The 25363-nt window shown below is 41.3% G+C and overlaps 1 protein-coding gene across 2 annotated transcripts in view; it reads left to right on the forward strand.

Annotated features, from left to right (window-relative positions):
• The window catches only part of GLDC (glycine decarboxylase), a 73005-nt gene that overhangs the window by 15334 nt on the left and 32308 nt on the right, over positions 1-25363 (forward strand). For both annotated transcript variants that reach the window (XM_088476576.1, XM_088476577.1), the window contains exons 3-6: positions 9741-9876; positions 21398-21562; positions 22108-22185; positions 24870-25017. In XM_088476576.1, the coding sequence (XP_088332702.1) occupies positions 9741-9876; positions 21398-21562; positions 22108-22185; positions 24870-25017 (527 nt within the window). The remainder of the gene's footprint in view (positions 1-9740; positions 9877-21397; positions 21563-22107; positions 22186-24869; positions 25018-25363) is intronic.

Below are 25363 nucleotides of genomic sequence, written 5' to 3' on the forward strand. Positions count from 1 at the left end.
GGAGCCTAGGGTGTGCCACCACCAGCGGATTAATGACGAAGGTATGGAGACCTCCCTCCAAACCCCTCTTTTCCTAATCACCCACCAGTTATGATGCTTCATGTCTGCCTACAAGCCATTCAGTACATCTATAAATGCACGTTCTCTACTCCATAAAATTCTCATCAGTCTATCACAGCTCTGAAACATGCAGGGCCGGCCCTAGCCCAAATTTTTTGGTAAGCAAGTATATTTTTTGGCGCCCCCCTATGCAGTGCCCCTTTTACAGTGCCACCGGTAGTGGTCCCCCCTGTGCAGTGCCCCTTGTGCCCCCAGTAGTATTCCCCTTATATAGTGCCCCCAGTAGTAGTCCCCCTATGCAGTGCCCCCAGTAGTGGTACCCCCTATGCCAGTGTTGGCTAACCTTGACACTCCAGCTGTTATGGAACTACTTAACCCAGCATGCACTGCTACAGTTTTGCTATTAGGGCATGCTAAAACTGTGGCAGGGCATACTGGGATATATAGTTCCACAACAGCTGGAGTGTCAAGGTTAGCCAACACTGCCCTATGCAGTGCCCCTTTTATAGTGCCCTCGGTAGTGGTCCCCCCTGTGCAGTGCCCCTTGTGCCCCCAGTAGTGGTACCCACTATGCAGTGCCTTTTTATATAGTGCCCCCAGTAGTGGTCCCTCCCCCCTTGTAGTGCCCCCAGTAGTATTCCTCCCCCCTTGTAGTGCCCCCAGTAGTATTCCCCCCTTGTAGCGCCCCCCAGTAGTATTACCCCCTGTAGTGTCATAAGTAGTATTCACCCCCTAGTAATCCCCCCTTGTAGTGCCCCCGCAGTAGAGATGTACTGAAAAATTAAAAAAAAAAACACTTGCCTGAAATCTGCTCCTGTTCCTGCCGCCGATACCAGCTCCTCTGTCCGCCGCTTTGCATTGTGGGAGTGACGTCGCGTCATGACGTCACTCTCATTACCCACTGCAGGAGCCGGAAAATGTCCGGCTCTGGCAGTGGGAGCAGCGGCAGCCGATGAGAGTCTGTCTGACTCTCATCAGCTGCTAAAGCAAACACACAGCTGCCGGCGGCTGTGAGTTTGTGTTGTGTAGCGCTGACCGAAATCCGTCCGGTCAGCGCTACACACGCGGTGCAGCTGTGTCACAGACAGTCTGCACCGCGGGCCGCATGGTACGCAGCTGAGGCGCCCTTCACTATGTGGCGCCTTACGCAGCTGCGTACCATGCGTAACGGGAGGACCGGCCCTGGAAACATGCATTTTGTGTGTGTGTGTGTGTGTGTGTGTGTGTGTGTGTGACTGTATATATGATTTACTAAACTACACTGCAAACCTCTTTAGGGTAAAAGCAAGCTTGTGCATGTTTTTATAAAAGTATGTGTGCTGATAAAATAAAGCCAATGCTTTATGCAAAACGAAAGTGTTTTTAATAAATTGATATTGAACTTATGTGGAAAGGTCTGAGGTGCATTTAAGTGGCCTGTGGGGAGGTCAAAAGGCTTGGTTACACTAGTGTTTTTCCATTATTTCTTTTAAACGATTAACATTTTTTACATCAAGCCTTAAAATAAAAAAAAATTGGGGTTCAACACATGGGAGTAGCTATAGTCTGACTTGTCAGCGCTTATATAGGTGTCTGTCTCTTTCTTTCCCACTCAGTAAAGCTCCAAACTGATATCCCTCTCCTGTTTCAGCCTCACAGGCATGGCAGAGCACTTGGCACTGTTTGTAGAGTAGGCTTTTCTTTTATTACAACTTTTATAAAATGTGCTGGAGGTGGGGATAGAGCACCGAGATTAGGACTGTCCCAGAAAGGGATAGGGTGCTGAAATTAAGATCTCCACTCAAAGTTGGAATCTCCTGCATTCTACGAATTGTAAACTGCTAATTTGCTCAGCTCTGAAGGCCCTGCAGACGTGGGGCTGACATGTAAGTTTCAAAAGCTGCCAATAGGGATAAAGCGCTTTAAGAATCAGCAAATCATGTGAGGTAAATGGTATATGATCTCCTACCAGATGTCTATGTAGGATAAGGCTAACTGGGTGATATAGTGAAGCTGGCCATACACCGACCAACTTTTCTCCAACTGACCAACCCTCCAGCTTGTCTGTCCAACTAAAATGTTTCTCCACACACCTAAACAACTTTTCATCAGACCATACAACTTCTCTTCAACTTGTGATGTCACAGGAACAGGCGGACAGCGTCTGCCTACTTCTGCATGTTTTGAATAAGTATCTCTATGAAACACCTCAGAACATAGAATTTGGGGGCAGCAGCATACTATGGGATTATTATTGGGAAAGTGATATTGTGATTCTGTACACAGCCATGGGAATTCTCATCCCACAATATTCTATGTCCCAGCACATGCCGGCTGTGTCTCTGCTACAATTCTCCTTTATATAAAACGTGGAGAAGGCTCTGCTCCTCCACTGTCTGCCACTCTGCTACAGGTGCCATCAGCAAGGTAGGTGGTGAAGTTAGGACACACAGAGCTCAGGAGGAGGTTGGTGAGGTTAGGGTGCAGTGATAGGGAGGTCAGGAGAATGTGGCTGAGGCTGGGAGAGAGAGAGAAAGAGGTGGTGGGTGAGGCTGGGGCACAGAGAGAGAGGTTAGGAGGAGGTTGGTGAGGTTTGGGTGCAATAATAGAGTTGGCCGGAGGAGGTGGGTGAGGTGCAGTAGTGCTTATGTGGGGGGAGGGGAGGCTGTGCTGTTTATTATTTTGGAATATTGTCATTTTTTCCAGTGCAGTCGAGTCAGTGTGCTTAACTTGCAGCAAGGACCTGCTGGAGCCTGCAGTAGCACTGGTGACCTGACAGTCTTTCCTCTCCACCCTCCTGTTGCCATCCAGGAATTGCCCAAGCTGAGACGCAAATCGATCGGCGGGTATAGGCAACGTGGCCGGGTGGGCTCAATGACTGAGTGCAAGCTGCAGTGAGAGGGCAGAGGAAAATAGGCACACTCCTGGCCGCTAAGTCATGTCAGGTACCCCCGAAAGCGGCAACAGTATCGGGAAGCCAGTCGCCTGCAGCCCAGATAGAGGTCAGTGTGCTCAGCACACCAACCACAGCCTCAGCCCACCTGGAACAGAACACCTGGCAGCAGCTCAGGATATCTGAAGTGCAAACAAAAGACCCGCTCCCAGTACTAAGGGGGTAGAGTGGGAGAGCAGGGCAAGCGGCAATGGAACACACTGCTCCACTGACACTTGCTGCTACTGCGTGCCAAAAGTAGCTGGACATTAGCGGCCTGTGTCCGTCTGTTTATCGTTTGATTGGGGGGAGCTTCTCCCCTACACTAGAAATAATTAGTTCTGAAGATCAAACAGATTTGATTCTCCCAACTAGTTAGATTGACCATTATGTTGTTTTTTTGGCATCTGGGAGCAAACTGATTATAGTTTGCTCCCGCACACTGCCTGATTATCAGTCCAACAAGCCAACTAGTTGGCTGGTTGGAACTATATCGTTCTAGTGTGTAATGGAAGTTTATACTGTAGAGGTCACTAGTATGAAATGTAAAATGAACTAAGATACTACCATGGGGGCATAAAATAAACTAGAGCACTATTATGGGGCATAAAATGAGCAGCCCTGTGGAGAGAGATGCCTCTAGAAGCATTGGGACGAGGGCCTTTTCAAAGTGTTGCTATTCTGCCAACAGAGTTCTGACTATGCTTTTGGTCCTACATCACACTTCTGTGCCCCAACATAATGTAAGTGAGCTGTCCGTGGGATCCACATGTCTTTCATCGTCATGTGCTTATTAGACAGTCCAAAGAGTCCCCCATTAATGGTACATAGGCTAATAACCAACCTGAACTATATTGTAATTCAGACCCTCCAACATGACCCTTTCCACCAGGTACAAAATGGTCTGCTCCTGCTCTCTTATCATTGTGTTAAACAAGTTTAATTAAGAATGTTGTTCCGGCACAAGTGTCTGCAATTATAATTAAGAGGGACCTCTAAGTGCAGAGCCTTTTGTACCTGGAGGAAAGAATCACGATGGAGAACATGTAAATTTGGGTATAGCTCAATGAGTGAGATGACTCTAAACAGTAATACATAAAGTACACCACAACAGCATAATTTATGACAGCGTTGATAACTGAACACAATCTGTCAGAATTCTTCCTTTGACTGAAGAATTAAGTATTTCCAAAGTCAAGAAAAGTAAGCATGTACATATTATCTCATACTATAGTTTGGATTGTTCTGTTTGTGAGCTCAAAGACCCCCAAACACGGAGCTATGTGGAGCAGATGTATTACTGCCAATATATTGAAGGCTAATGTATGATCGGTCAAAAGCATGTAATTTAGGTCAGGGCCACACTATAAATGTTGACCTTGAACTGTACAAACTGTTAAACTGGCTTTTACCTGCTATAGCTGTCTCTGCTAATGATGAAATCCCTATTGGCAGAAGTGACCATGACAGCTGCTCATTCAAATTTCTTATGCAATGAGTTTTTGATGATTCATAGATTTAGTGGTATGCAGTCACGATGTCACCATTTAAAATGTCAACATTCACAATGTTCACAGCAGACATTTCCGTTGAGGACAGAATAAGAAGAAAACTAGCATATCAACAGAACAGTGTCGACATCACGAACATGTCGACATTAAACTATGTTGACATGAGCCCTTCAATGTCATGAGATCTATCTCCTACAAGGGAGGGATTCCTTTAGTGTCAGCCCCAAAGGTTTTCATAGTGGGCAGAATGAATATAACTATTGTAAACTATGCATCTCATAACTTTTATCACCTATGAAAGTAGCTAAAGTGTTTAATTATTTTTTCTACTTCAGTCCATTGACCTGGCTAGACAGTAAGGAGAATAAAAAAACACAGCAAAAAATATAACATTTGCCACTGATTTGGACAAAACCATAAAGTCAGCTATGTCTTAATATAATAAATCTGCTCATACAACAAATAAAATAAACATTTCTCCTCGCTTTGTTAATCATTAATATCTGCAGTCTCTACATATATTATTATAATTATTACCAGTTATTTATATAGCGCACACATATTCCGCAGCGATTTACTGAGAATATCTTACCATTCACATCTGTCTTTCATACATCTTGATTTTCTACGTTTTAAGGACTAAATTGTTAAATTTCTAGTGAACACTGGATTATAATGGTCAGTGTCTTCTCCTATACCAATTACAAAAATTTATATTTAGGTCTGGAGAGTGGACCGCTAAAGATTGCCGTTTTGATGTACAGTACAGCTACACTGAAACCAATCACTGGTGCAGTGTTTTCTGCTGGTTCCTCTCAAGTGGCTGTTATAATAAAAATGAATGTATCTTAGAAATGTAGAAATCCACTTAAACCCTGCCATGCTCTAACATTCCTGCATTTCTTTTTTTTTAGTATAATTTTATTTTAATTTTTTTTTATTTTAAACCAAAAGCCGCTATTCTAGTGCTGCTATTATTTGTATCTAATTTCTTACCTCCTATTCCTGTATTAATGAGCCCTGGATCACAGAACCATTCTTCTATATCCATATGAGAGCATGGGGCATGCTATTTAAGGTAGTATCCCGTGCTCCTTTTAAACTATTGTGCAAGCACTGCAGCAGCTGTGGGAGACCCACATGGATAGTCAGGAGCTGGGGATGTAGTTGGCATTAACAAAAAAAGCGAAAAGGAAAGTGAAATGTTCAAACATGTTGCACTGAATTAATGTTATATTAAAACATAACTTTTATTAATATTTAATAAAATATATATGGATTACAGCAAAGAAAGCGGCAACATTTTTTAAAATACAGGTAAGTCTCTTTTGACACAAACTTACCTGTATTTTAACAATTTTCACTGCTTTCTTGTAATCCAGATATATATTTTTTTTGTTACTGCTAAAATTTGTGTCTGTGGTAGCACCCCCTTGATTATATGAGTATTTAAAGGGGTTACTACTGTCCCTGAATTTAGGAAACATGTATGTCTTGTGCGACTGGCAAACCAATATCCGATGTTGTTGGCATCCCTGCGTGCGGGATGCTGAAGGTCTAAATACAGGAGCCAAAATCCCGATAGGTCGGATTCCCGGCACCAATATCCCGACTGTCTACATCCTGAAGGTACGTATTGGAGTGTTAGGGGGAGGTTAGTGTTAGGTAGCGGGGTTAGGCATTAGAGGGAGGGTTAGGGTTGGGCACCGGGTAGGGAGTGTTAGGATTAGAGTACAGAAGGGGGTGGTTAGGTTTAGGGTTCGGGGAGGGTGTGTTGGTTTAGGGTTCGGGGAGGGTGTGTTAGCTTTAGGTATTAGGGAGGGGTTGGGTTGGGATTGGGAAAATACCAGCCGTTCTTGTAGGGGTCGAGATTCTTTCTGTCGGGATACTGCTGTCTGTATTCTGAACAGCGGCATCCCGACAGCCGAGATTTCATACCCAACCTCAGAAGCTGGAACTTTTTGTGCACAAGTGGCAGTTGGGAGCTGCATGTGCTACAGTATAAAGAGGCACCCTTGAGCATTTTTTTTATTTATTTATTTTTTATTCCAGAGGTTATCTGCAGGGAAAGTCCTGGGTCGGTCTAGTGCTCTGGTTCCGATAACGTGAAGCCCTGTTCTGGTGGAGGTGTGAGAGCAGGATTTGAGGTAGAGCCAGTGAGATTGACGGGCTGGATATCTAGCTAGTGTTATCTAACTAAGGAGGCGGTCCCGGAAGATACACTGGGCACTATCCAAGCTGGTGAGCAGCCAGAATGAAGTGGGAAGGCGTCCGGCTCTGAGACACACCTAGTACAGTGCCCAGAGCATCGCAACCATCGGGCTTGCCACGAGACCCTTGTGGTAGGGTCTCGTTGCCGCAAGCCCCAGAGAGATTTCGGCTCTTAACAGAGCCGGAATGTCTCCACTGACATCACTTGTGATGTCAGTAGGGCTGGCCCCAGACGGTAGGCGTTCTCATGGGAACGCCTCCGTCTGGGCAGCCACCCCCCACCCCCGGCCCGCCCTCCAAAGAGGGCGTGCTGTCACTCAACATCGACAGCACGTCCCCTTTGGTGCGAGACCCAGAGCGATGGAGTGCCCGTCGCTGTCCGGGTCTCACGCATGCGCTCTGGGCCACCATCGACCCGGTTGCGAGTGCTCAGCGCTTGCAACTGGGTCTGAATCAGGCCCCAAGTCCCCACATTTGTATCCCAAAATATGGATTTTGCATTTCTTTTCTCCTGCCTTTTGCTGTATTTGCCTATGGAGTTTTTGAGTAGGTAAAAACTTTGGCGACTTGAATATGGACATACTATGAATACAGGCAAAGTGCAAATCGGAACTTTTCTCCAAACTGCCCTTTTCGCAGCTAATTGAAAACCGCTCTAAATTGCTCCTACTCCTCCACGTATAAAGTGTTAATTAAACAGTTATCACTGTAGCTAAGAAACTCATTGGGAAAGCATGATATTACACTGATGTGTAATAGCAGTTTCTTCTAACTTGATTCAAGCTATCATAGGCTATATATACAATCCTCAGTAAAACATTATCATGTGTATATTACAAGAGAAAGCAAAGAAATGGTGTACACCACTGAGCTCATTATTTAGGTCAAACTTAGACATTTTGGTTAAACCAAGGTTCCTTATGCTACAATATAACACTAATTTATTGGTAATGGTAAATTGTTGTATTGTGCAAGTTATTTATTGTAAAGTGTTGTGAAGAGAACACAACAGTTAATTTAGCTATCTTGTAACTTAAGAGTAATTTGTTGACATTTGGTTACATAATTGTATTGCTATGTGCATTGTACTGTATGAACTAATCCTTTCTGGAAACGTTAGCCAGAGGAGAAGTATGTTCCTGACAAAGTTAAATTTATTTAATTACTATGTTAATTATCTTTGTCTATAATCCCAAAGCTAGGAGAACCTGCCTCTCTGAAAGGGTGGGTAATTCAGGAAGTAGTGGGAGGAAACCCTTTACTAATCCATCACGTATTTAGCTTATGAACTTGTAAAGTGATTAGAGACCTAGTGGGCTTCTGGGTCACCACAATAATTATAATTATTAGGTGTCCTTTGCATTTTGCCTCCACCAGTTTTTCCATGTGATAGAGGCACATCTCAGGATCTTAACTGAAAAGAAGTACCGTAATCATTTGATGACCATTAAAGATACCATAGAAGAGGATAAAACTCAAAATAGTGATGTAACATCATTGATGTACATTTAATAGCTACACTTACAAACAATAAAAACTGTAACTGCTTCTCCAATATGTTACATTTACTGTAGCTTTCCAGGCTCCGTACCAGAATAGTAGTGGAACAGTCACATCAAAGTTGCTGGCACAACTTCGGCGGTGTTGGGAATATGGGGAGGATCCTTCGGCGGTGTTCTACCCTCCTGTTGACCGGTATTTATAGTTAGCTTTTTTTTTTTTGCCCCAAAACCGGGAGGAAAGATGGCATGGGGTCCCCCCTATTTTCCACCAGCACCAGGTTGAATGAGTTGTCTTTTCAGTCCATGTAGCATCCTGAATCTTGAGAGAACAAATAAGTCACTTTTGCTCTTCCTGGAACCCTGTTGCAAATTGGGTTACTCTGGGACACACTCCATAGGAAAGAATAGGGGTGTGCTGCTTGGTCAAAACGTGGCATTTGCCACAAACTGATCAATCGGCGTGTTCCCATTATATCCTATGCTGAGTATCCCCGAGTGACTTCATTTGTGGCAGGGCTTCGGGAGGAGCAGTAGAGTTGTTTTTTTGTTTTGCCAAGGTTCGGGATGCTACTTGGACCCTTCATATTGTGAGTATTACATTAGTGAATGTGGGCAGTGTGGGGATGTTTTTATTTAATAAGACTTCAGCATTTGGTGTCCGTGTCCTGTCTTGGGTGGGCCCTTAACACACATATTTTTAAAATGGTTAAAATAATTTTTTTTTTTAATGCAACAAAGCCTGCACAGATATTAGTGGTCTGTGCAGGGCTACCACTCTGCAGCAGATTGACATCGGGTTTACCATTGGATCTGTTGCAGAATGGGGGTTTGAAATCCGACAGGGATCGATGTCTGATTTTTAAATGCCAGTCAAAACTGATGCATAGTAAATAGTGTATTTTTAGACTGCAATTCAACATCGGTACCTATCTATTTCAAACCGATAGCAGATGCGATCATTAGTAAGTTTAACTTTGTCTTTCTTTGGTGGTTATGTAATAGGTGCCAATTTCATCGAGCCATTTGTATTTCTGTGAGATTGTGGCTAAATTTAAAGAACCAGACGGCTACGTGAAATCGGCACCTATTACATAACCCTCCCGGTCTCCCATTGATCTAACTTGACATTTAAGAATCAGTTGTGTAGGGGAAATCCACACGATTATCAAGTGTAATATGGTACAGAAACGTGACCATCATTCCCATATTTCACACATGTGGTGCTAATAGTGTGTAGCTCTGCTTTGGTTCTATTCTGAATAGTCTAGGTCTGGATGACAAAAAGATGGATCTATTAGTTATGGCTTTGATCCTGCTAGTGACCTTTTTAAGATGCCATTTAAATCTGTAGAAAATGTGGCAACAAAATGGGATTGGAGATTACATCTTGTGAAATTGTGTTTTTCTCCATAAATCTGCATATTTTATTCTATTCTGCATTTTATATTTCTAACTATTGGGGTGTTTTGAGATTATTTTAGCTTTAAAATTAGGCTTAAACTTAATTTATCTGTTGCATTTAATTTATTATGATGTTGTTTATAGGCGAAAATGAAATTCTCGACACACTCCACAACATAGCAACAAAGAACCAGATCTGGAGGTCCTATATAGGCATGGGTTACTATAACTGCTCAGTGCCTCAGGCCATCTTAAGAAATTTGCTGGAAAACTCAGGCTGGTATGTCTATTTGCACTTTGGTATTCTTAATGATTTGAATATGCATCTCCCATGGGATGGTTTTGCCAGGATAGTCTCTGTTGGAAACTTTGGAAATACTGAATTTTCCTGGCATGTAGTTAGCTGGAGCTGCTTTATAAGCAATAGGATACAAAAGTCTATTTCAGAAAGCCCATAACATGTTACACTACTTTGTATGTTTTGTACCCATTACTATATTGAATCTGCTGACACCTTGTGGACAACGTCTAGAATTGTGATGCAGGTATTGTATAAGCAGTAGATCTGGAAACTACTTTCAAAATCTAATATTGTGTTATGACCATTTTTAAAATGTACCTGCTGCTTATCTTTGGAGGCAGCATTTTGATGACTGTTGGAGATCTAATTCAAGAACCATTGGTGTCGTTAGGACACTTGGGGGGGAATTAATTTAGTATTTTTGCAGCCTCAGCTCCCGTGTAAAGTGACGAGCAATATTAATTTGTTGGTGTCACAGTGCAGGAGTGCCACGGTGCCCTTTAATTACTGCTGCTGTAGCATCTGAATGTGCTGGGTTTAGCCACGTAAAGTGGCTAAACCCGTGCAAACTACTAGACACAGTGAGTTGGCATATTTCTGCTTGCCCACTCTGGAGGATGTTATCAGAATTGATGGGCACCTGTGGCACTCATGCCTAGTGGCACAAACAATGGAATGGCTTCCATACTTTAGATGGGAGCTGCAGCCATGAAAAAACTATTTAATTCCCTCCTTAGGGACTGATTTATCAAACAGTATTTATTATTATTAATAATACAAATAATAAAATTAACGGTCTTTTTTTTTTTTCTAACGCTGTTGATAAATCTTTAACCTTTAACTTCAAACTGGTCCACTATTTATTTAAGTTTTAGTATAGCTTGTATGTATATATGTGTGCATTAAAATGCCAGTTAAACCCTGCATAACCAGACAGACTAATACATTTTATATATAAGATTTAATTTCTTCATACAAAGACTACATATTTTGTTTTGATAATCTAAGGTGCGTCAGAAATAATAATTATCAGCAATAATTTATTGAACAAAACAAAATTTGGACAAAGCATGTTAGGGAAGTGTTAATATTGGCTGAGAGAAGACTCTGTAAACATCTCTTCCAAAAATACCATGTGGAATCTAGTCTCCTTGGAAACTGGGGCAACAATTTCCAGGGACGTGAGAAGAAAATAAATGACAGACTTGAAGGGATCCCAGGAATATATCTGCAGTTGTAAAACGATCTCTTTCATAAGTCTGTACATGTGTTCAAACGCCAGACAGGGATGTATATAGAAGACTATAAACTGGTTACATTTCGCAATGTAGCAAAGTTACTTGCATAGCATTTTGTTCTAGCTGATTTAGCAATCTGTATTGCTTATCTGGCAATAACAACGAAGGAAAAATACATTCGTGTATATCATGAGTGGGGGGGTAGTGCGGAAAGGAAATTTGAACTTAATGTTTATGTCCTTGTTTTGTTGGCTCAGCTGTGTTGGTGAATCCGTATCCTTTAGAAAAAAAAAACACTGTTTTGTGTTACAACGTGTGTGTGTGTGTGTGTGTGTGTGTGTATGTGTGTATATATATATATATATATATATGTATAGTGTACACATAGGTTGAAATGTGAGCGACAAAAGTGCTTAGTACACTCTATTAACTATTTAAATAATTCAGTAAATCTGTGAAAAACGCTTAGTAATTCATATGTAGTGTTTTAAAACAAAGTGCAGAAATAAACACAAAGTGCCAAGTGAATAATTTAACCTCAATAAATAATATATGCAAGTGAATAAATATGTGTTTAAAATAATAGGAATATATCTAAATATTAAAAAAATTATTTAATTCATAAATATGACACCTACAATAATGAAAAGTACATAAAAACATAGCAATAAATGATATACATAGGATAAAAAGGAGGAATAAACTGAAAAAAGCTTATCTTTTAGATAAAAAAGAAATTGAAGAGTTCATGGATGTATGATCAGCCTCCCAACGCGTTTCGTCAATCTATGACTTCATCAAGGGGATACCTAGCTGTTAATGCCCTCCGGCTTATAAACCCCACTAATAGGGACAATTGACACTCATTATGACATCACTTCCTGTCAGTAATTTTTTTTTTTTTTTTTTAAATCTTCCTTATTACTGATATATTACAGTGAATCTATATATTCTGTAGTCACGTTATGTCCATCAGTCCTAAAAGCATGTAATTTAGTAGTTTTATAAAATATAAATTGAATAACAAACTGCAGGCTGTCATCACTTCCGCCCAAAAGTCCGGCCAGTTTTGTCTTGGAAGTCCGGCCACTTCCACCCTGATGCTCAGTCTCGTGATCCCGTCATCACCAAACACGCGACTCATTGCGTCGTGCTTACAGTGCTGTATAGGTACGCACTTCCGCCCTGGGTTTCGATCTGGTAGCCGCATCATCAAAGTGCGACTCGTCCAGTCGCGCTAATAGTGCTTGTCGAGGTGCATGCTTCCGCTCCCAGGATACGGTACTTCCGCTTATCCTTTTGCTCCTGCGCATGCGTAGTGCCTCCTGGCGGCGGCCATCTTTATGGATCCTATTCACCTCAGGATATCTTGTAACCGCGGCCATCTTTCTGGATACTTCTTAACCAGCCGCCATATTTAAAACTCCAGCACTCCTATATTAACCTGTGCAACTCTGGGCAAAACCTTAGGGAATGAATATTCAATTAATTCCAGCTATAAAAAGAAGAAAAAGGGGGAAGGATTAGAATATTTATTAAATAATTTTCCTAATAAGGGAAAGACCTATATTGTCTTTCACCTATATAAACCCATAGAAACATAGATTTACATAGCTGATCAAAAACTTTATATAACTAGTCACAACTACTCAGAAAAGCATGTATGTATGCCTATATATAAACATATATCAGGATAATCCACAATTATATAGCTAATTGTTCCAAAAGATTATTTTCAACATATTATACTAAAGGAAAAGGGAGAAAAAAAAAAAAAAAGGGGGGGGGGGGATGTTCTTAAAAAACCACATGGTTTCAGAGAAGGGGATAGCAAATAAAGCAAATATCCTAAATCCACAAAACCTAATAGTGTATTTTATAATAAATACATATGTATAAAAATATCTATTAAAAATTATTTTATAAAAATTTTTGGCACATATATGTATATAAATTTCTTGAGAACTGTATTAAAAGAATCAGGAAAAGCTTTAAAAAATCAATAAAATATTGATAAAATATTAATTTCTTCACTCAAAAAATTATAATCCAGGCTTTAAAGTAGAATGGCTGTTCTTATTGAAAAGTCTCGATTCCAACATTATTTGCTTTGATCTTAGGAGATGCTTATTATTGAGAAGTCTCTGTTCCAACATAATTTGCCTTGATCTTGGGAAATGCTTCTTATTTCATATCTATCTTCCGATTTTTTACTCCGATTTTACCATGGGATTCCAGGGATTATGCTTAACTGTGCACTTTGCTTATGTATGTGTGTGTGTGTGTGTGTGTGTATATATATATATATATATATATATATATATATATATATATATATATGTATGTGTATATATATATATCTCTATCTCTATCTATCATAAGCTATGCAAGACAAAAGACCCTTTCAACATTGTGCCCCCCTCCACCCTGTTAGGCGGTACACCAACCATTCTATTATTGTACTGGTTCTAAGGCATTACATTGCAGGAATAGTCTGTAATGGAATGGGTATGTAATACCGGCAGTCAGGATGCCTCCTGTCAAAGTACAGACAGTGACATCCCGATGGTCAGTATCCCATGGGTCAGGTATGTATACTAACCCTCCCCCCTTCTGCCCCCCCCTCCAAAAAAAAAACCCTAACCCTAACCCCGCCATGCTGCCTAACCCTAACACCACAACCCCCCCCCCCCTCCTTTCATGGATAAAACACCCCGGATGGCATCTGTCTAGATTCAGGCGTCAGGATTAAGATAGGCATCGAAATACCGACACCTATCTTAAGTCCCGTGTCTGGCTTGCACCATCTGGATTTATACCGGCGGCATCCCATCCACCGGTCTGCTAACTACATCCCTTTGTAACTGTAGGAATGATGACTCATTTCATTTTGTAGACTGTTATGGTGCATACACACGGTCAGATTTTTCCTTCAGATATGAACGATAACTATTTAAAAATCGTTCAGTTGTTCATATCTGAAGGAAAATCTGACATACCTGAATGATGGACGATCAACGAAGCGCGTTCCCGTTTGTCAGATGACGATATCTGACATCTGATGTGTTTGCAGTCAGACTTGGACGATTCCATTCATTTTAATGCAGTCAAAAATCGTTCAATCGTTCAAAACTTTGGTAAAATCGTTCTAATCATTCATCTGACAAATCTGACCGTGTGTATGCTCCATTAAACTAAATGTATTGAAATGGCTGTAATCAAATTGCAGGCAAGTCTTTATTTTTTTTTTGCACCCAAGATGATTTAACTTGTTGTTGTTGTGGTGTGTGTGTTTTTTTTTTTTTATTATTATTATTATTATTATTATTATTATTATTATTATTATTATTCCTATAAACTGTATTTCTTTACAATCTAGAAGCAGAGTTGTATACAATTGGCATGTTTATTGACTGTTAGTAAGTTAAATAAAATAGGTAGATAAAGATATATACACTATCGTTCAAAAATTTGGGGTCACTTAGAAATTTTTTTGAAAGAATAGTACTGTTTTTTTTTTTGTTTTTTTTTCAATGAAGATCAGATTAAATTATACACTCTCTACATTGTTAATGTGGTAAATGACTATACAGTGCATCCGGAAAGTATTCACAATTCTTCACTTTTTATACATTTAGTTATGTTACAGCCTTATTCCAAAATGGAATAAATTCATTTTTGTCCTCAAAATTCCACACACAATACCCCATAATGACAACGTGTAAAAAGTTTTTTTTGCAAATTTAATTAAAAAAACAACTAAGAAATCACATGTCCATAAGTATTCACAACCTTTACTCAATACTTTGTTGATGCACTTTTGGCAGCAATTACAGCCTCAAGTCTTTTTTAATATGATGCCACAAGCTTGGCACCCATATCTTTGGGCAGTTTCACCCATTCCTCTTTGCCGCACCTCTCAAGCTGCATCAGGTTGGATGGGAAGCGTCGGTGCACAGCCATTTTCAGATCTCTCCAGAGATGTTCAATTGGATTCAAGTCTGGTGTCTGGCTGGGCCACTCCATTCACAGAGTTCTCCTGAAGCCACTCCTTTGATATCTTGGCTGTATGCTTAGGGTCGTTGTCCTGCTGAAAGATGAACCGTCGCCCCAGTCTGAGGTCAAGAGCGCTCTGGAGCAGGTTTTCATCCAGGATGTCTCTGTACATTGCTGCATTCATCTTTCCCTGTATCCTGACTAGTCTCCCAGTTCCTGCCGCTGAAAAACATTCCCACAGCATGATGCTGCCACCACCATGCTTCACTGTACGGATGGTATTGGCCTGGTGATGACCGGTGCCTGGTTTCCACCAAACATAACGCCTGGCATTCACGCCAAAGAGTTCAATCTTTGTCTTATGATCTGAGAGTCCTTCAGGTGCATTTTGGCAAACGCCAGGCGGGCTGCCATGTGCTTTTTACTAAGGAGTGGCTTCTGTCTGGCCACTCTAATATACAGGCCTGATTGGTGGATTGTTGCAGAGATGGTTGTCATTCTGGAAAGTTCTCCTCTCTCCACAGAGGAATGCTGTAGCTCTGACAGAGTGACTGTAGGGTTCTTGGTCACCTCCCTGACTAGGGCCCTTCTCCCCTGATTGCTCAGTTTAGATGGCCGGCCAACTCTGGGGAGAGTCCTGGTGGTTCCGCATTTCTTCCATTTACGGATGATCGATGCCATTGGGACCTTCAAAGCAGCAGATATTTTTCTGTACCCCTCCCCAGATTTGTGCCTCAAGACAATCCTGTCTCGGAGGTCTATAGACAATTCCTTGGACTTCATGCTTGGTTTGTGCTCTGAGATGCACTGTGAAGTGTGGGTCCTTATATAGACAGGTGTATGCCTTTCAAAATCATGTCCAATCAACTGAATTTACCACAGGTGGACTCCAATTAAGCTGTAGGAACATCTCAAGGATGATCAGTGGAAACAGGATGCACCTGAGCTCAATTTTGAGCTACATGGCAAAGCTGTGAATACTTATGTACATGTGATTATTATTATTATTATTATTATCCTTTATTTATATGGCGCCACAAGTGTTCCGCAGCGCCTTGACAGTCTATTCTTGTTCTTAGAAATGAAGGCTATTCCATGCGAGAAATTGCCAAGAAACTGAACATTTCCTACAACTGTGTGTACTACTCCCTTCAGAGAACAGCACAAACATACTCTAACCAGAGTAGAAAGATAAGTGGGAGGCCCAGGTGCACAACTGTGCAAGAAGACAAGTACAATAGAGTCTCTAGTTTGAGAAATAGACGCCTCACAAGTCCTCAACTGGCAGCTTCATTAAATGGTACCCGCAAAACACCAGGGTCAACGTATACAGTGAAGAGGTGACTCCGGGATGCTGGCCTTCTAGGCAGAGTGGCAAAGAAAAAGCCATATCTAAGAATGGACAATGAACGGAAAAGATTAATACGGGCAAAAGAACACAGGCATTGGACAGAGGAAGATTGGAAAAAAGTGTTATGGACAGACGAATCGAAGTTTTAGGTGCTTGGATAACACAGAAGAACATTTGTGAGACGCAGAACAAGTGAAAAGGTGCTGGAATAGTGCCTGACGCCATCTGTCAAGCATGGTGGAGGCAATGTGATGGTCTGGGGCTGCTTTGGTGCTGGTAAAGTGGGAGATTTGTACAAGGTTAAAGAGGATTTTGAATGAGGAAGGCTGTCACTCCATTTTGCAACGCCTTGCCATATCCTGTGGACAGCGCTTGATTGGAGCCAATTTCCCCCTCCAACAGGACAATGACCCAAAGCACACCTTCAAATTATGCAAGTACTATTTAGGGAAGAAGTAGGCAGCTGATATTTTGGCTGTAATGGAGTGGCCAGTGCAGTCACCAGATCTCAACCCCATTGAGCTGTTGTGGGAGCAGCTTGACCGTATGGTACGCAAGAAGTGCCCATCAAGCCAATCCAACTTGTGGGAGGTGCTTCAGGAAGCATGGGGTGAAATTTCTTCAGATTACCTAAATAAATTAACAGCTAAAATGCCAAAGGTCTGCAATGCCGTAATTGCTGCAAAAGGAGCATTCTTTGATGAAAGCAAAGTTTGAAGGACAAAATTATTATTTAAAATAAAATTCATTATTTCTAACCTTGGCAGTCTTGACCATATGTGAAATTCATTTTGCAACTCATTTCATGAATAAGTCAGTTTTCAAGTAAAACACAATTGCCTGGGTGACCGCAAACTTTTGAAAGGTCGTATATGTATGTGTGTATGTGAGAGAGAAAATATATATATATATAATATTCCACAAACCTAGTCTGGCACACCTTACAATCAATATTAATTAGTAAAGCGCTGCGGTGCACTCCTTAGGATGACCACACATCCAAATATAAAGAAGCAAAATAAGGTGGCAGACTGTTCAATTGCGTGAAAAAAGTGAAGCCTTTAATCCAACGTTTCGAGGGACAAGCCCTCTTCTTCAGGGATACATACATGACAGTATACTGTGATACAACACTATATATACATACACAGACATACAAACAATTAACACTGACTGTGCTCACCTGTCTTCCCCCGCCGTTCTCTGCGCCGCTCGCTGTGCTTCCAGCGTATTCGGCGTGATGACGTCATCAGGCGGGGACATCCAGGAGCTCAGTCTCAGAACATGTTTCTCGTTTGCTAAGCAATCGCTATTTCTGCCAAAAAAAAAAATAAACATGAAATACATACAATCGTAGAAAGACATATACACTTAAAAACAAATAAACCTGAGGATACACTAATGTTGCTTTATATTTTGAATTCCTGATTTAACAAACTACCAAAAAATTTTATTCTACTAACCCCTGCTGTATAGATGTCAAGCAGAAATAGACAAAATTATCCTTAGTATATTCTTACAACCGACTATATAGCCCTTACAAAAAACATAATGAACAGAGTGGTCCGCGCTCTAGGTCTTAGAGGGTGTGTCTATAAGGTGTGTGAGGAAGGGAGATTAGGGAGCAAGATGGGGGGAAAGCAACAAAAGGTGGGGCTATGGTGGTGCTGCACGTGGAACAGGAGTACCAGATCCTGTTAATTACAAGTTGGACGAGGGGGGTTTACACGTGCGCTCCTGTATGTGGATACATGCTGCGAGGGGAGGAAAAAAAGGGGGGGGGTTTGTGGGAGAGATGTATGTATGTATGTATATATGATGGTGGGGGGGGGGGAGGTGACAGGGGAGGGTAGGTGGGAAAGCGGAATATGGGTGGTTATGTAATAACAATAGATGGCGTGTATTAGTGTTTGTCTACTGTGTGGGTGTTGTTGGTGTGTAATGAAAAGCCAGACACTTGAGATCGAAACCAACCTGTTTATTGGTGAGTCACAGTGCTCCCCAGGCGGTATCGTGAATGAGATTGGGGTTGAGTGGCGGGTTTAGTGATTTCCTGGTCAGGGAGTTGGTGAGCCCTTTTAGGGGGCTGCTTTCCGTGCGGCCCTTACTTCTGCACGTCCCCTCTGCTGGACCTATGGTCACAGTCTTAGAGGACCAGGATAGTGATGATGTCTGTGATAAAGTCCCGTGAAGTGGCAGTGGCGGCGTCCCGCACTGATGTTGTAGTTACCTACCGGTAGGTTGCAGTCTCTAGTGCTTGTACAGATGTCATGTACTCCGGTATCGGTCCGGTGGTCACTGGCACCCTGCGAGCCCGCAGGGTGTGCCGGACGGGCGCTCGTCACTGCTTTGTGATAGGGGATGATGCGGCGGTCCGCGTTCGTAATTCTGTGCCACCTTGCCGTGGAGTTGATGATGGGGTACAAGGTGGGGTAGTCCTGTGCAGGGGTGTGTTGCCTCCAACGCGTTTCGGCCTTAAGCCTTCTTCCTTGAAACACTAATACACGCCATCTATCGTTATTACATAACCACCCATATTCCGCTTTCCCACCTACCCTCCCCTGTCACCTCCACCCCCCCCCTTTTTTCCCCCCCCACCCCGTTCCTCTCACCCCTCACCCCGCCATCATATATACATACATCTCTCCCACAAACCCCCCCCCCTTTTTTTCCTCCCCTCGCAGCATGTATCCACATACAGGAGCGCACGTGTAAACCCCCCTCGTCCAACTTACAAAAAACATTGCAGAGGTAACATTTCATTTAGTCCCTTTGGGTTTATAGTGTTGAGATGGTATATACATCTACTTTCTTTCTTTAAAAGGATTTTATCCCTATTACCCCCTCTTTTATTAAAGGGTACGTGATCAATTATAATTGAGCGTATACTGGCCACATTGTGTTTTGCCATCGCACAGTGTCTAGCCACCGGCTGTTCACTAGAACCGGTTTCCAATGCTTGCCTAATGGCGCTCCTATGAAGCGCCATTCGCTCCTTGAATTGTCTCTGGGTCTTTCCCACATAGGCCAGACCACAGGGACAACTCAACATGTAGATCACGTTTGTAGTCGTACAGGTAACAGGGAAGAAAGAAAGTACTTTCTTTTACAGAAAGAAAGTAGATGGATATACCATCTCAACACTAAACCCAAAGGGACTAAATGAAATGTTACCTCTGCAATGTTTTTTGTAAGGGCTATATAGTCTGTTGTAGGAATATACTAAGGATAATTTTGTCTATTTCTGCTTGACATCTATACAGCAGGAGTTAGTAGAATAACATTTTTTGGTATTGTTACAAATCAGGAATTCAAAATATAAAGCAACATTAGTGTATCCTCAGGTTTATTTGTTTTTAAGTGTATGTCTTTCTACAATTGTATGTATTTCATGTTTATTATTTTTTTTGGCAGATATAGCGGTTGCTTAGCAAACAGGAAACATGTTCTGAGACGGAGCTCCTGGATGTCCCCGCCTGATAACGTCATCACGCCGGATACGCTGGTAGCACAGCGAGCAGCGCGGCGAGGAGAACGGCGGGGGCAGACAGGTGAGCACCGTCAGTGTTAATTGTTTGTATGTCTGTGTATGTATATATAGTGTTGTATCGCAGTATATTGTCATGTATGTATCCCTGAAGACGAGGGCTTGTCCCTCGAAACGTTGGATTAAAGGCTTCACTTTTTTCACGCAATTGAACAGTCTGCAGAGTGCCACCTTATTTTGCTTATATATATCTAATCTATCTATATCTCTCTCCACTAAATCGATTAGCTTAATAACAGCGATGCTGCGTGCCTTCCGAAAACATATACAACATATATATTCCTGATGAAGGTTGGATAAACCGAAACGTTGACTAATAATGAGGTCTCTGTGATCCGTTCTTATTGTTTGTGAGTGCTGCTGGTTGGACTGAATTTGATGTAAGTGTATATAATAGAGATGAGCGGGTCTGGTTCTCTGAGAACTGGACCCACCCGTACTTCCAGATCCGAGACGAGAACCGAGCTAGGCTAGGGTTTTCCCGCCTGACTCTGATCCGAAAACGAGGCAAAATGCATATATAAATGCTTATATAAAAGTCCCCGCAATCGATGCCATTTTCACTTCCTGGTCCCCTTCTGGGATGAAAATACACTCCCAGCAGCAGCAGCAGGCATAGCGCTCAAGAATTCTTCTGGGGCACGAACTGATGTGAATGAGTAAAATATTTTTTTGTAAATACCTCCCCTCCTACCTCATAAATTTTGCTTCAAAATCAAAAAATGAAATAACATTTACTACCAATCAACCCTTCCTGTCCCTGCCTTCAACTACATACATACTCCAACTCTCTCAGGCCTCTTGAATAATAAAAACATATGTTTCCTGATGTGCCATGTTGGAAGTTGAACATCTGGTTTTGGCAAAACCAGACATGTTTGTGCCGCCCACTGCTGCTGCTTAGCTTAGTCAGCCAGGTGCAAATTTTAGGCCTAAACTGGATGAAAACAATATTGAGATGGTTAAATTGGCCGGAAACGAGGGGAAATTAATGTTATTGAGGTTAATAATACTGTAACAACAAAAAAATTTGATTTTAGCTAATTTTTTCAATTTGTGAAAAAAAAAATACAGAACTAAAACACGCAAGGGGCGGTTTTGGCAAAACCCAGATACAGATCCAAAACACGGGGGTCGGTGCACATCCTTAGTATATAATATATCAAACCCTGTCCAACCGGTGACACTCATGGACGTGTGTGTGTGTGTGTCTAAAAGAAAATAAAAGTGTGTGTGTGTATATGTATATGTGTGTGTAATATATATATTTTTTTTTACATACATATACACACTAAGAAAAGCAAATAAGCTTAGTGGTTAAAAATAACTATCCATGTACTTTTTGTTCTGACTTGTTTACCTCATTAGGGTGACACAGTATACTCCATATCAGCCTGAGGTATCCCAGGGCAGACTTGAGAGTTTACTGAATTATCAAACCATGGTCTGTGATATCACTGGAATGGATGTGGCCAACGCTTCCTTACTGGACGAAGGAACTGCTGCAGCAGAAGCGATGCAGTTATGTCACAGGTTAGACTAAACCTTTTTGTAGTTTTATTTGTTTATAAAGTTTCTTTGTGGTAGAACGGATGGGAATGTGTAAAGGTGCATACACACTAGACGATATGCTCCCTGAGCGATATCGTCTAGTGTGTCCCCGGCAGGCTGTGCTCAATGTCGTTCATGACATTGAGCACAGCCGCTGAACGATATCATTAACGATATCGGTCAGCGCCGGGCTCTCTCCCCCATTCCCTGACATGCAGCAACCTGACGAGATCGTCAGGTTAGCCTGCATGTCAGCCCGATGAACGATGATGACAAACGACCCGCGGGAACGCGCGTCGTCGTCATCGTTCATCTTTTTGGGCTTAAAAATGGACGATAAAGTGGACGACTGAACGATAACGATATCGTTATCGTTCAGTCGCCCACTTTATCGCCCAGTGTGTACGCACCTTAAGAATAAGAAGTTACAATATAAAAGACTATTGCTTTAATCATTTCTATCTGTGACCTTTTTAGCAGATATTAGTAGTGTTTTACTGATTCCATTATTTTTATGTCCTGTTTAGACACAACAAGAGGAGGAAGTTCTATGTGGACCGCAGATGTCACCCTCAGACCATAGCTGTGGTGCAGACAAGGGCCAAGTAAGAAAGGGTTGTGATTTGAATAATTTATTAAACTCCTACTATAATATAATATTCTATTCTTTGCTAGAGTTTATTTCCATGTAACAAAACTCAGACAGCACATATTAATAATTTGCTGTGTAATACATAGTGTTGGCAATGTTAAAGTGCAGGTAAAAATTTCCGAATGGTACACCCTCATAAATGCTACCCTCATAAATGCTACCATCATAAATGCTACCAAAGTGCCTAAAATGCACATTGCTAAAGCTGACTGATATTACAAGATCTGTAACTGTACAAAATAGCACACCATAAAAATAATCATACATAGAACTGTTGGATATACACAGGCCTGATTTAAAGTTTGTGAGGGCCCCAGGGCAATTAACTCATGAGGGCCATACTAATAAAATCATATTGTCAATAAAATATGCTGGTGATTTAATAAAAATAAACAAGTGTGATGGAGGGACGTGGCCTGGAGTAGCATGGTGTAGGATGTGTTTGCCAGCTCTGCTGCTTTCATCGTGCTCAAAAATCCTGTTTTGAAAGCAAATACTCATTCTGCACCCCCTGATATATTCAGGTGAGTTCCTTATCCAGTGCCTGCTGTTTGGTGATATTCATGGACGTGGTGTTCCTGGCTCCAGTGGCTGCTTCCCTGCGCTGTGTTCTGCTGGCTGCTCCCTCCTGCTCAGGTGGCTCAGCTGACGTACTTGGTGTCTGTTGCTCCTTTGGGACTTTTCCTGGTATCCAGCCATGATCTCTGGTGCTCCGGTCTGGTCCCTCTGGCTGTTCACTTGTTCTCTGGATGCTTGATTTTGCACACTGGATGTTACCGTGGCCATCTTTAAGTTTTCTGCTTCAGTGTCTTGGCTGTGAACGCAGCACAGATGTTGCGGTGAGTTTTGGTGATCTTGCCGCTGGGCTTCTGTACAGCTGGTGTGCTGGAATTTCTCACTGTGGGACATTTTATTTCTAATTATGGTTCTATCTGCAACAAATCCTCCAGGCTGTTAATGCCTCTACTCAGAGGCTTCTGAATAAGTTGGATAATATGCATGTGGATATCCTTTCTACCAGTTGCACCCCAGGGAAGTGCTTGACGGGGTTGAGCGAGCTATATCTCAGACTCCTGAATCTGCAGTCCTCATGGATTCTGTGGCTCACTTCGTCCTGTATTTATTCTATCCAAAGGATGTGATCAAACCTATGGTTATTTTGTTCCTGTCTGTTCCAACGTTGCTGCATTTCCCCCTATAGATTCGTCCTCTACTCCTATTGGGTGTGCTGAGATTCTGTGATTTGTCGCTTAAGTATGTTGGGTTTTCTCCGGTTTGTTTTTGAGTGAGCTAGGATGGGACTGTCACTTTTAATTCCATCCTTTCAAGGGGCCAAGACCTGGTTAGACTAGCACTTTGAGGCACATTATTATGTGTAGCTGCTTGGGATGCATTTTCTGCCTCTTTTTCTACTTTTCTTATTGACATGATTTTTGTATATCCTGTTTTTAATCTTTGTGCTGTATGCAGGCTTGTAAAATGTTAAATATTAATTTTCTATGAAAGGTACTCCATTTTCATATGTTGTGGGGTCTAGTCTAGCCTATATTAGGGTCATTCAGCTTATTGCCATTGTCATTTAAGATATTTTATTATCCTCTATTTGGGATTAGGGCTTTTCGATAATTTAGTGCAGCTAGGGGTGGCATGGGTGTTAGGGGATCCAAGTATATCTAGGTTGGGGTTGGGTCATACAGGGTGGGTATTATGGGGATAATTGCTTTGGGTTATAGGGATGGGCTGTCATTTGGGTGTATTTTTATATTTTGACGGCTATTTTTTTTTATTTCATATTTTCGCTTATTCTGTCCTGTTATGTGGTTGTTTTTATGACTTATGTAGTGGTGAGAGATTTATGTCAGCTGACCATTATTTTGGTGTGTATTACTAATGCTCTGCGCTCTTTGGCTTCATGCCACGTGGACCCGAATGTCGCCTTTGGGTACTCGTTTGAACATTTGTATAGGTTTTGGAGCATTATATATCCTTGATATGGATATTGCGCTATTCCTTGTTTTTTCATATCTGGCGATTTATTTATTTATTTTTTTATTATTTGGTTTCCCTATTGCCTGAAGTCATTCTTCATATCTGCCATAATTTTGTAAGTTTTATTTTTGGTTGGGTATATTCTTTGAAATCTATAATAAAAGAATTACACTTTTTTTTTTTTTTTTTTTTTTTTTAAATTGAGTAATGTGTAATACTCCCAGTACCACATATGTAATTGCGCTGTAGTGCCTCCAGTTCATTTAGCAAACACAGAACCCCTAGTTCACATATGCCATAGCTATGTGACGGGAACCCTGGGTGACCTCCCTGGCCATAATGGTGTTAATCCATCTTTGGCTACAGAGGAGCAGAATGTTTGCCTATTGTAATTTCTGATTTCATGCCTTTTTGAAATTGGCATCTTCACTAGATGCTGGCTAATTCTAAATAGTTATTTTCAAAAAAATGTTTATGGCAGTTCTTCCAGATTAATGCTGTAATAGTTCTCATTTATGTTGTATTTTATAATTCGCAGTTCAGCAATAGATAATGTTATGATCTGACTCAAGATTGTGTTTGTTTTTTGTATTTTGTTTTTTTCTCTTATTCAGTATTTCTCTAATACAAACTGTTTTTATACTCCAGCTACATTGGTGTCACTACAGAGCTGATGTTGCCACATGAGATGGATTTCACAGGAAAAGATGTCAGCGGAGCATTATTTCAGTATCCAGACACTGATGGAAAGGTGGAAGACTTCTCTGAGCTGGTTGACAGAGCTCACCAAAATGGAGTAAGGGGAACATCTGTAGAATACTTTGTCGAATAACTATTATAATATTATTTAGCCAATTCATTATTATGTATTTATTTTTGCTAAAGCAGTTTGCTCTTATGTTGTACTGTCAATAACCAAAAACAAAGTATAAATATTGAAAATCTAAAGGACAACACACCATACATTTTCAAAGTGACTTACAATACGTTGTGCAGGAGTGCAATAATATGAATGAAAAACAATAAAAATTGCATAAACAACATTAACCACAAACAACAAAAGGTTGTTTTCCCAAATCTCAAGAGGTCAGTGTTCCATCCATCCATGAAAATGGGTTGATAGAATGAAAAAAGCGTCTGAG

This window comes from Taudactylus pleione, unplaced genomic scaffold, assembly GCF_031769625.1.
Source record: "Taudactylus pleione unplaced genomic scaffold, aTauple2 ptg000190l, whole genome shotgun sequence".
Taxonomy (NCBI): domain Eukaryota; kingdom Metazoa; phylum Chordata; class Amphibia; order Anura; family Myobatrachidae; genus Taudactylus; species Taudactylus pleione.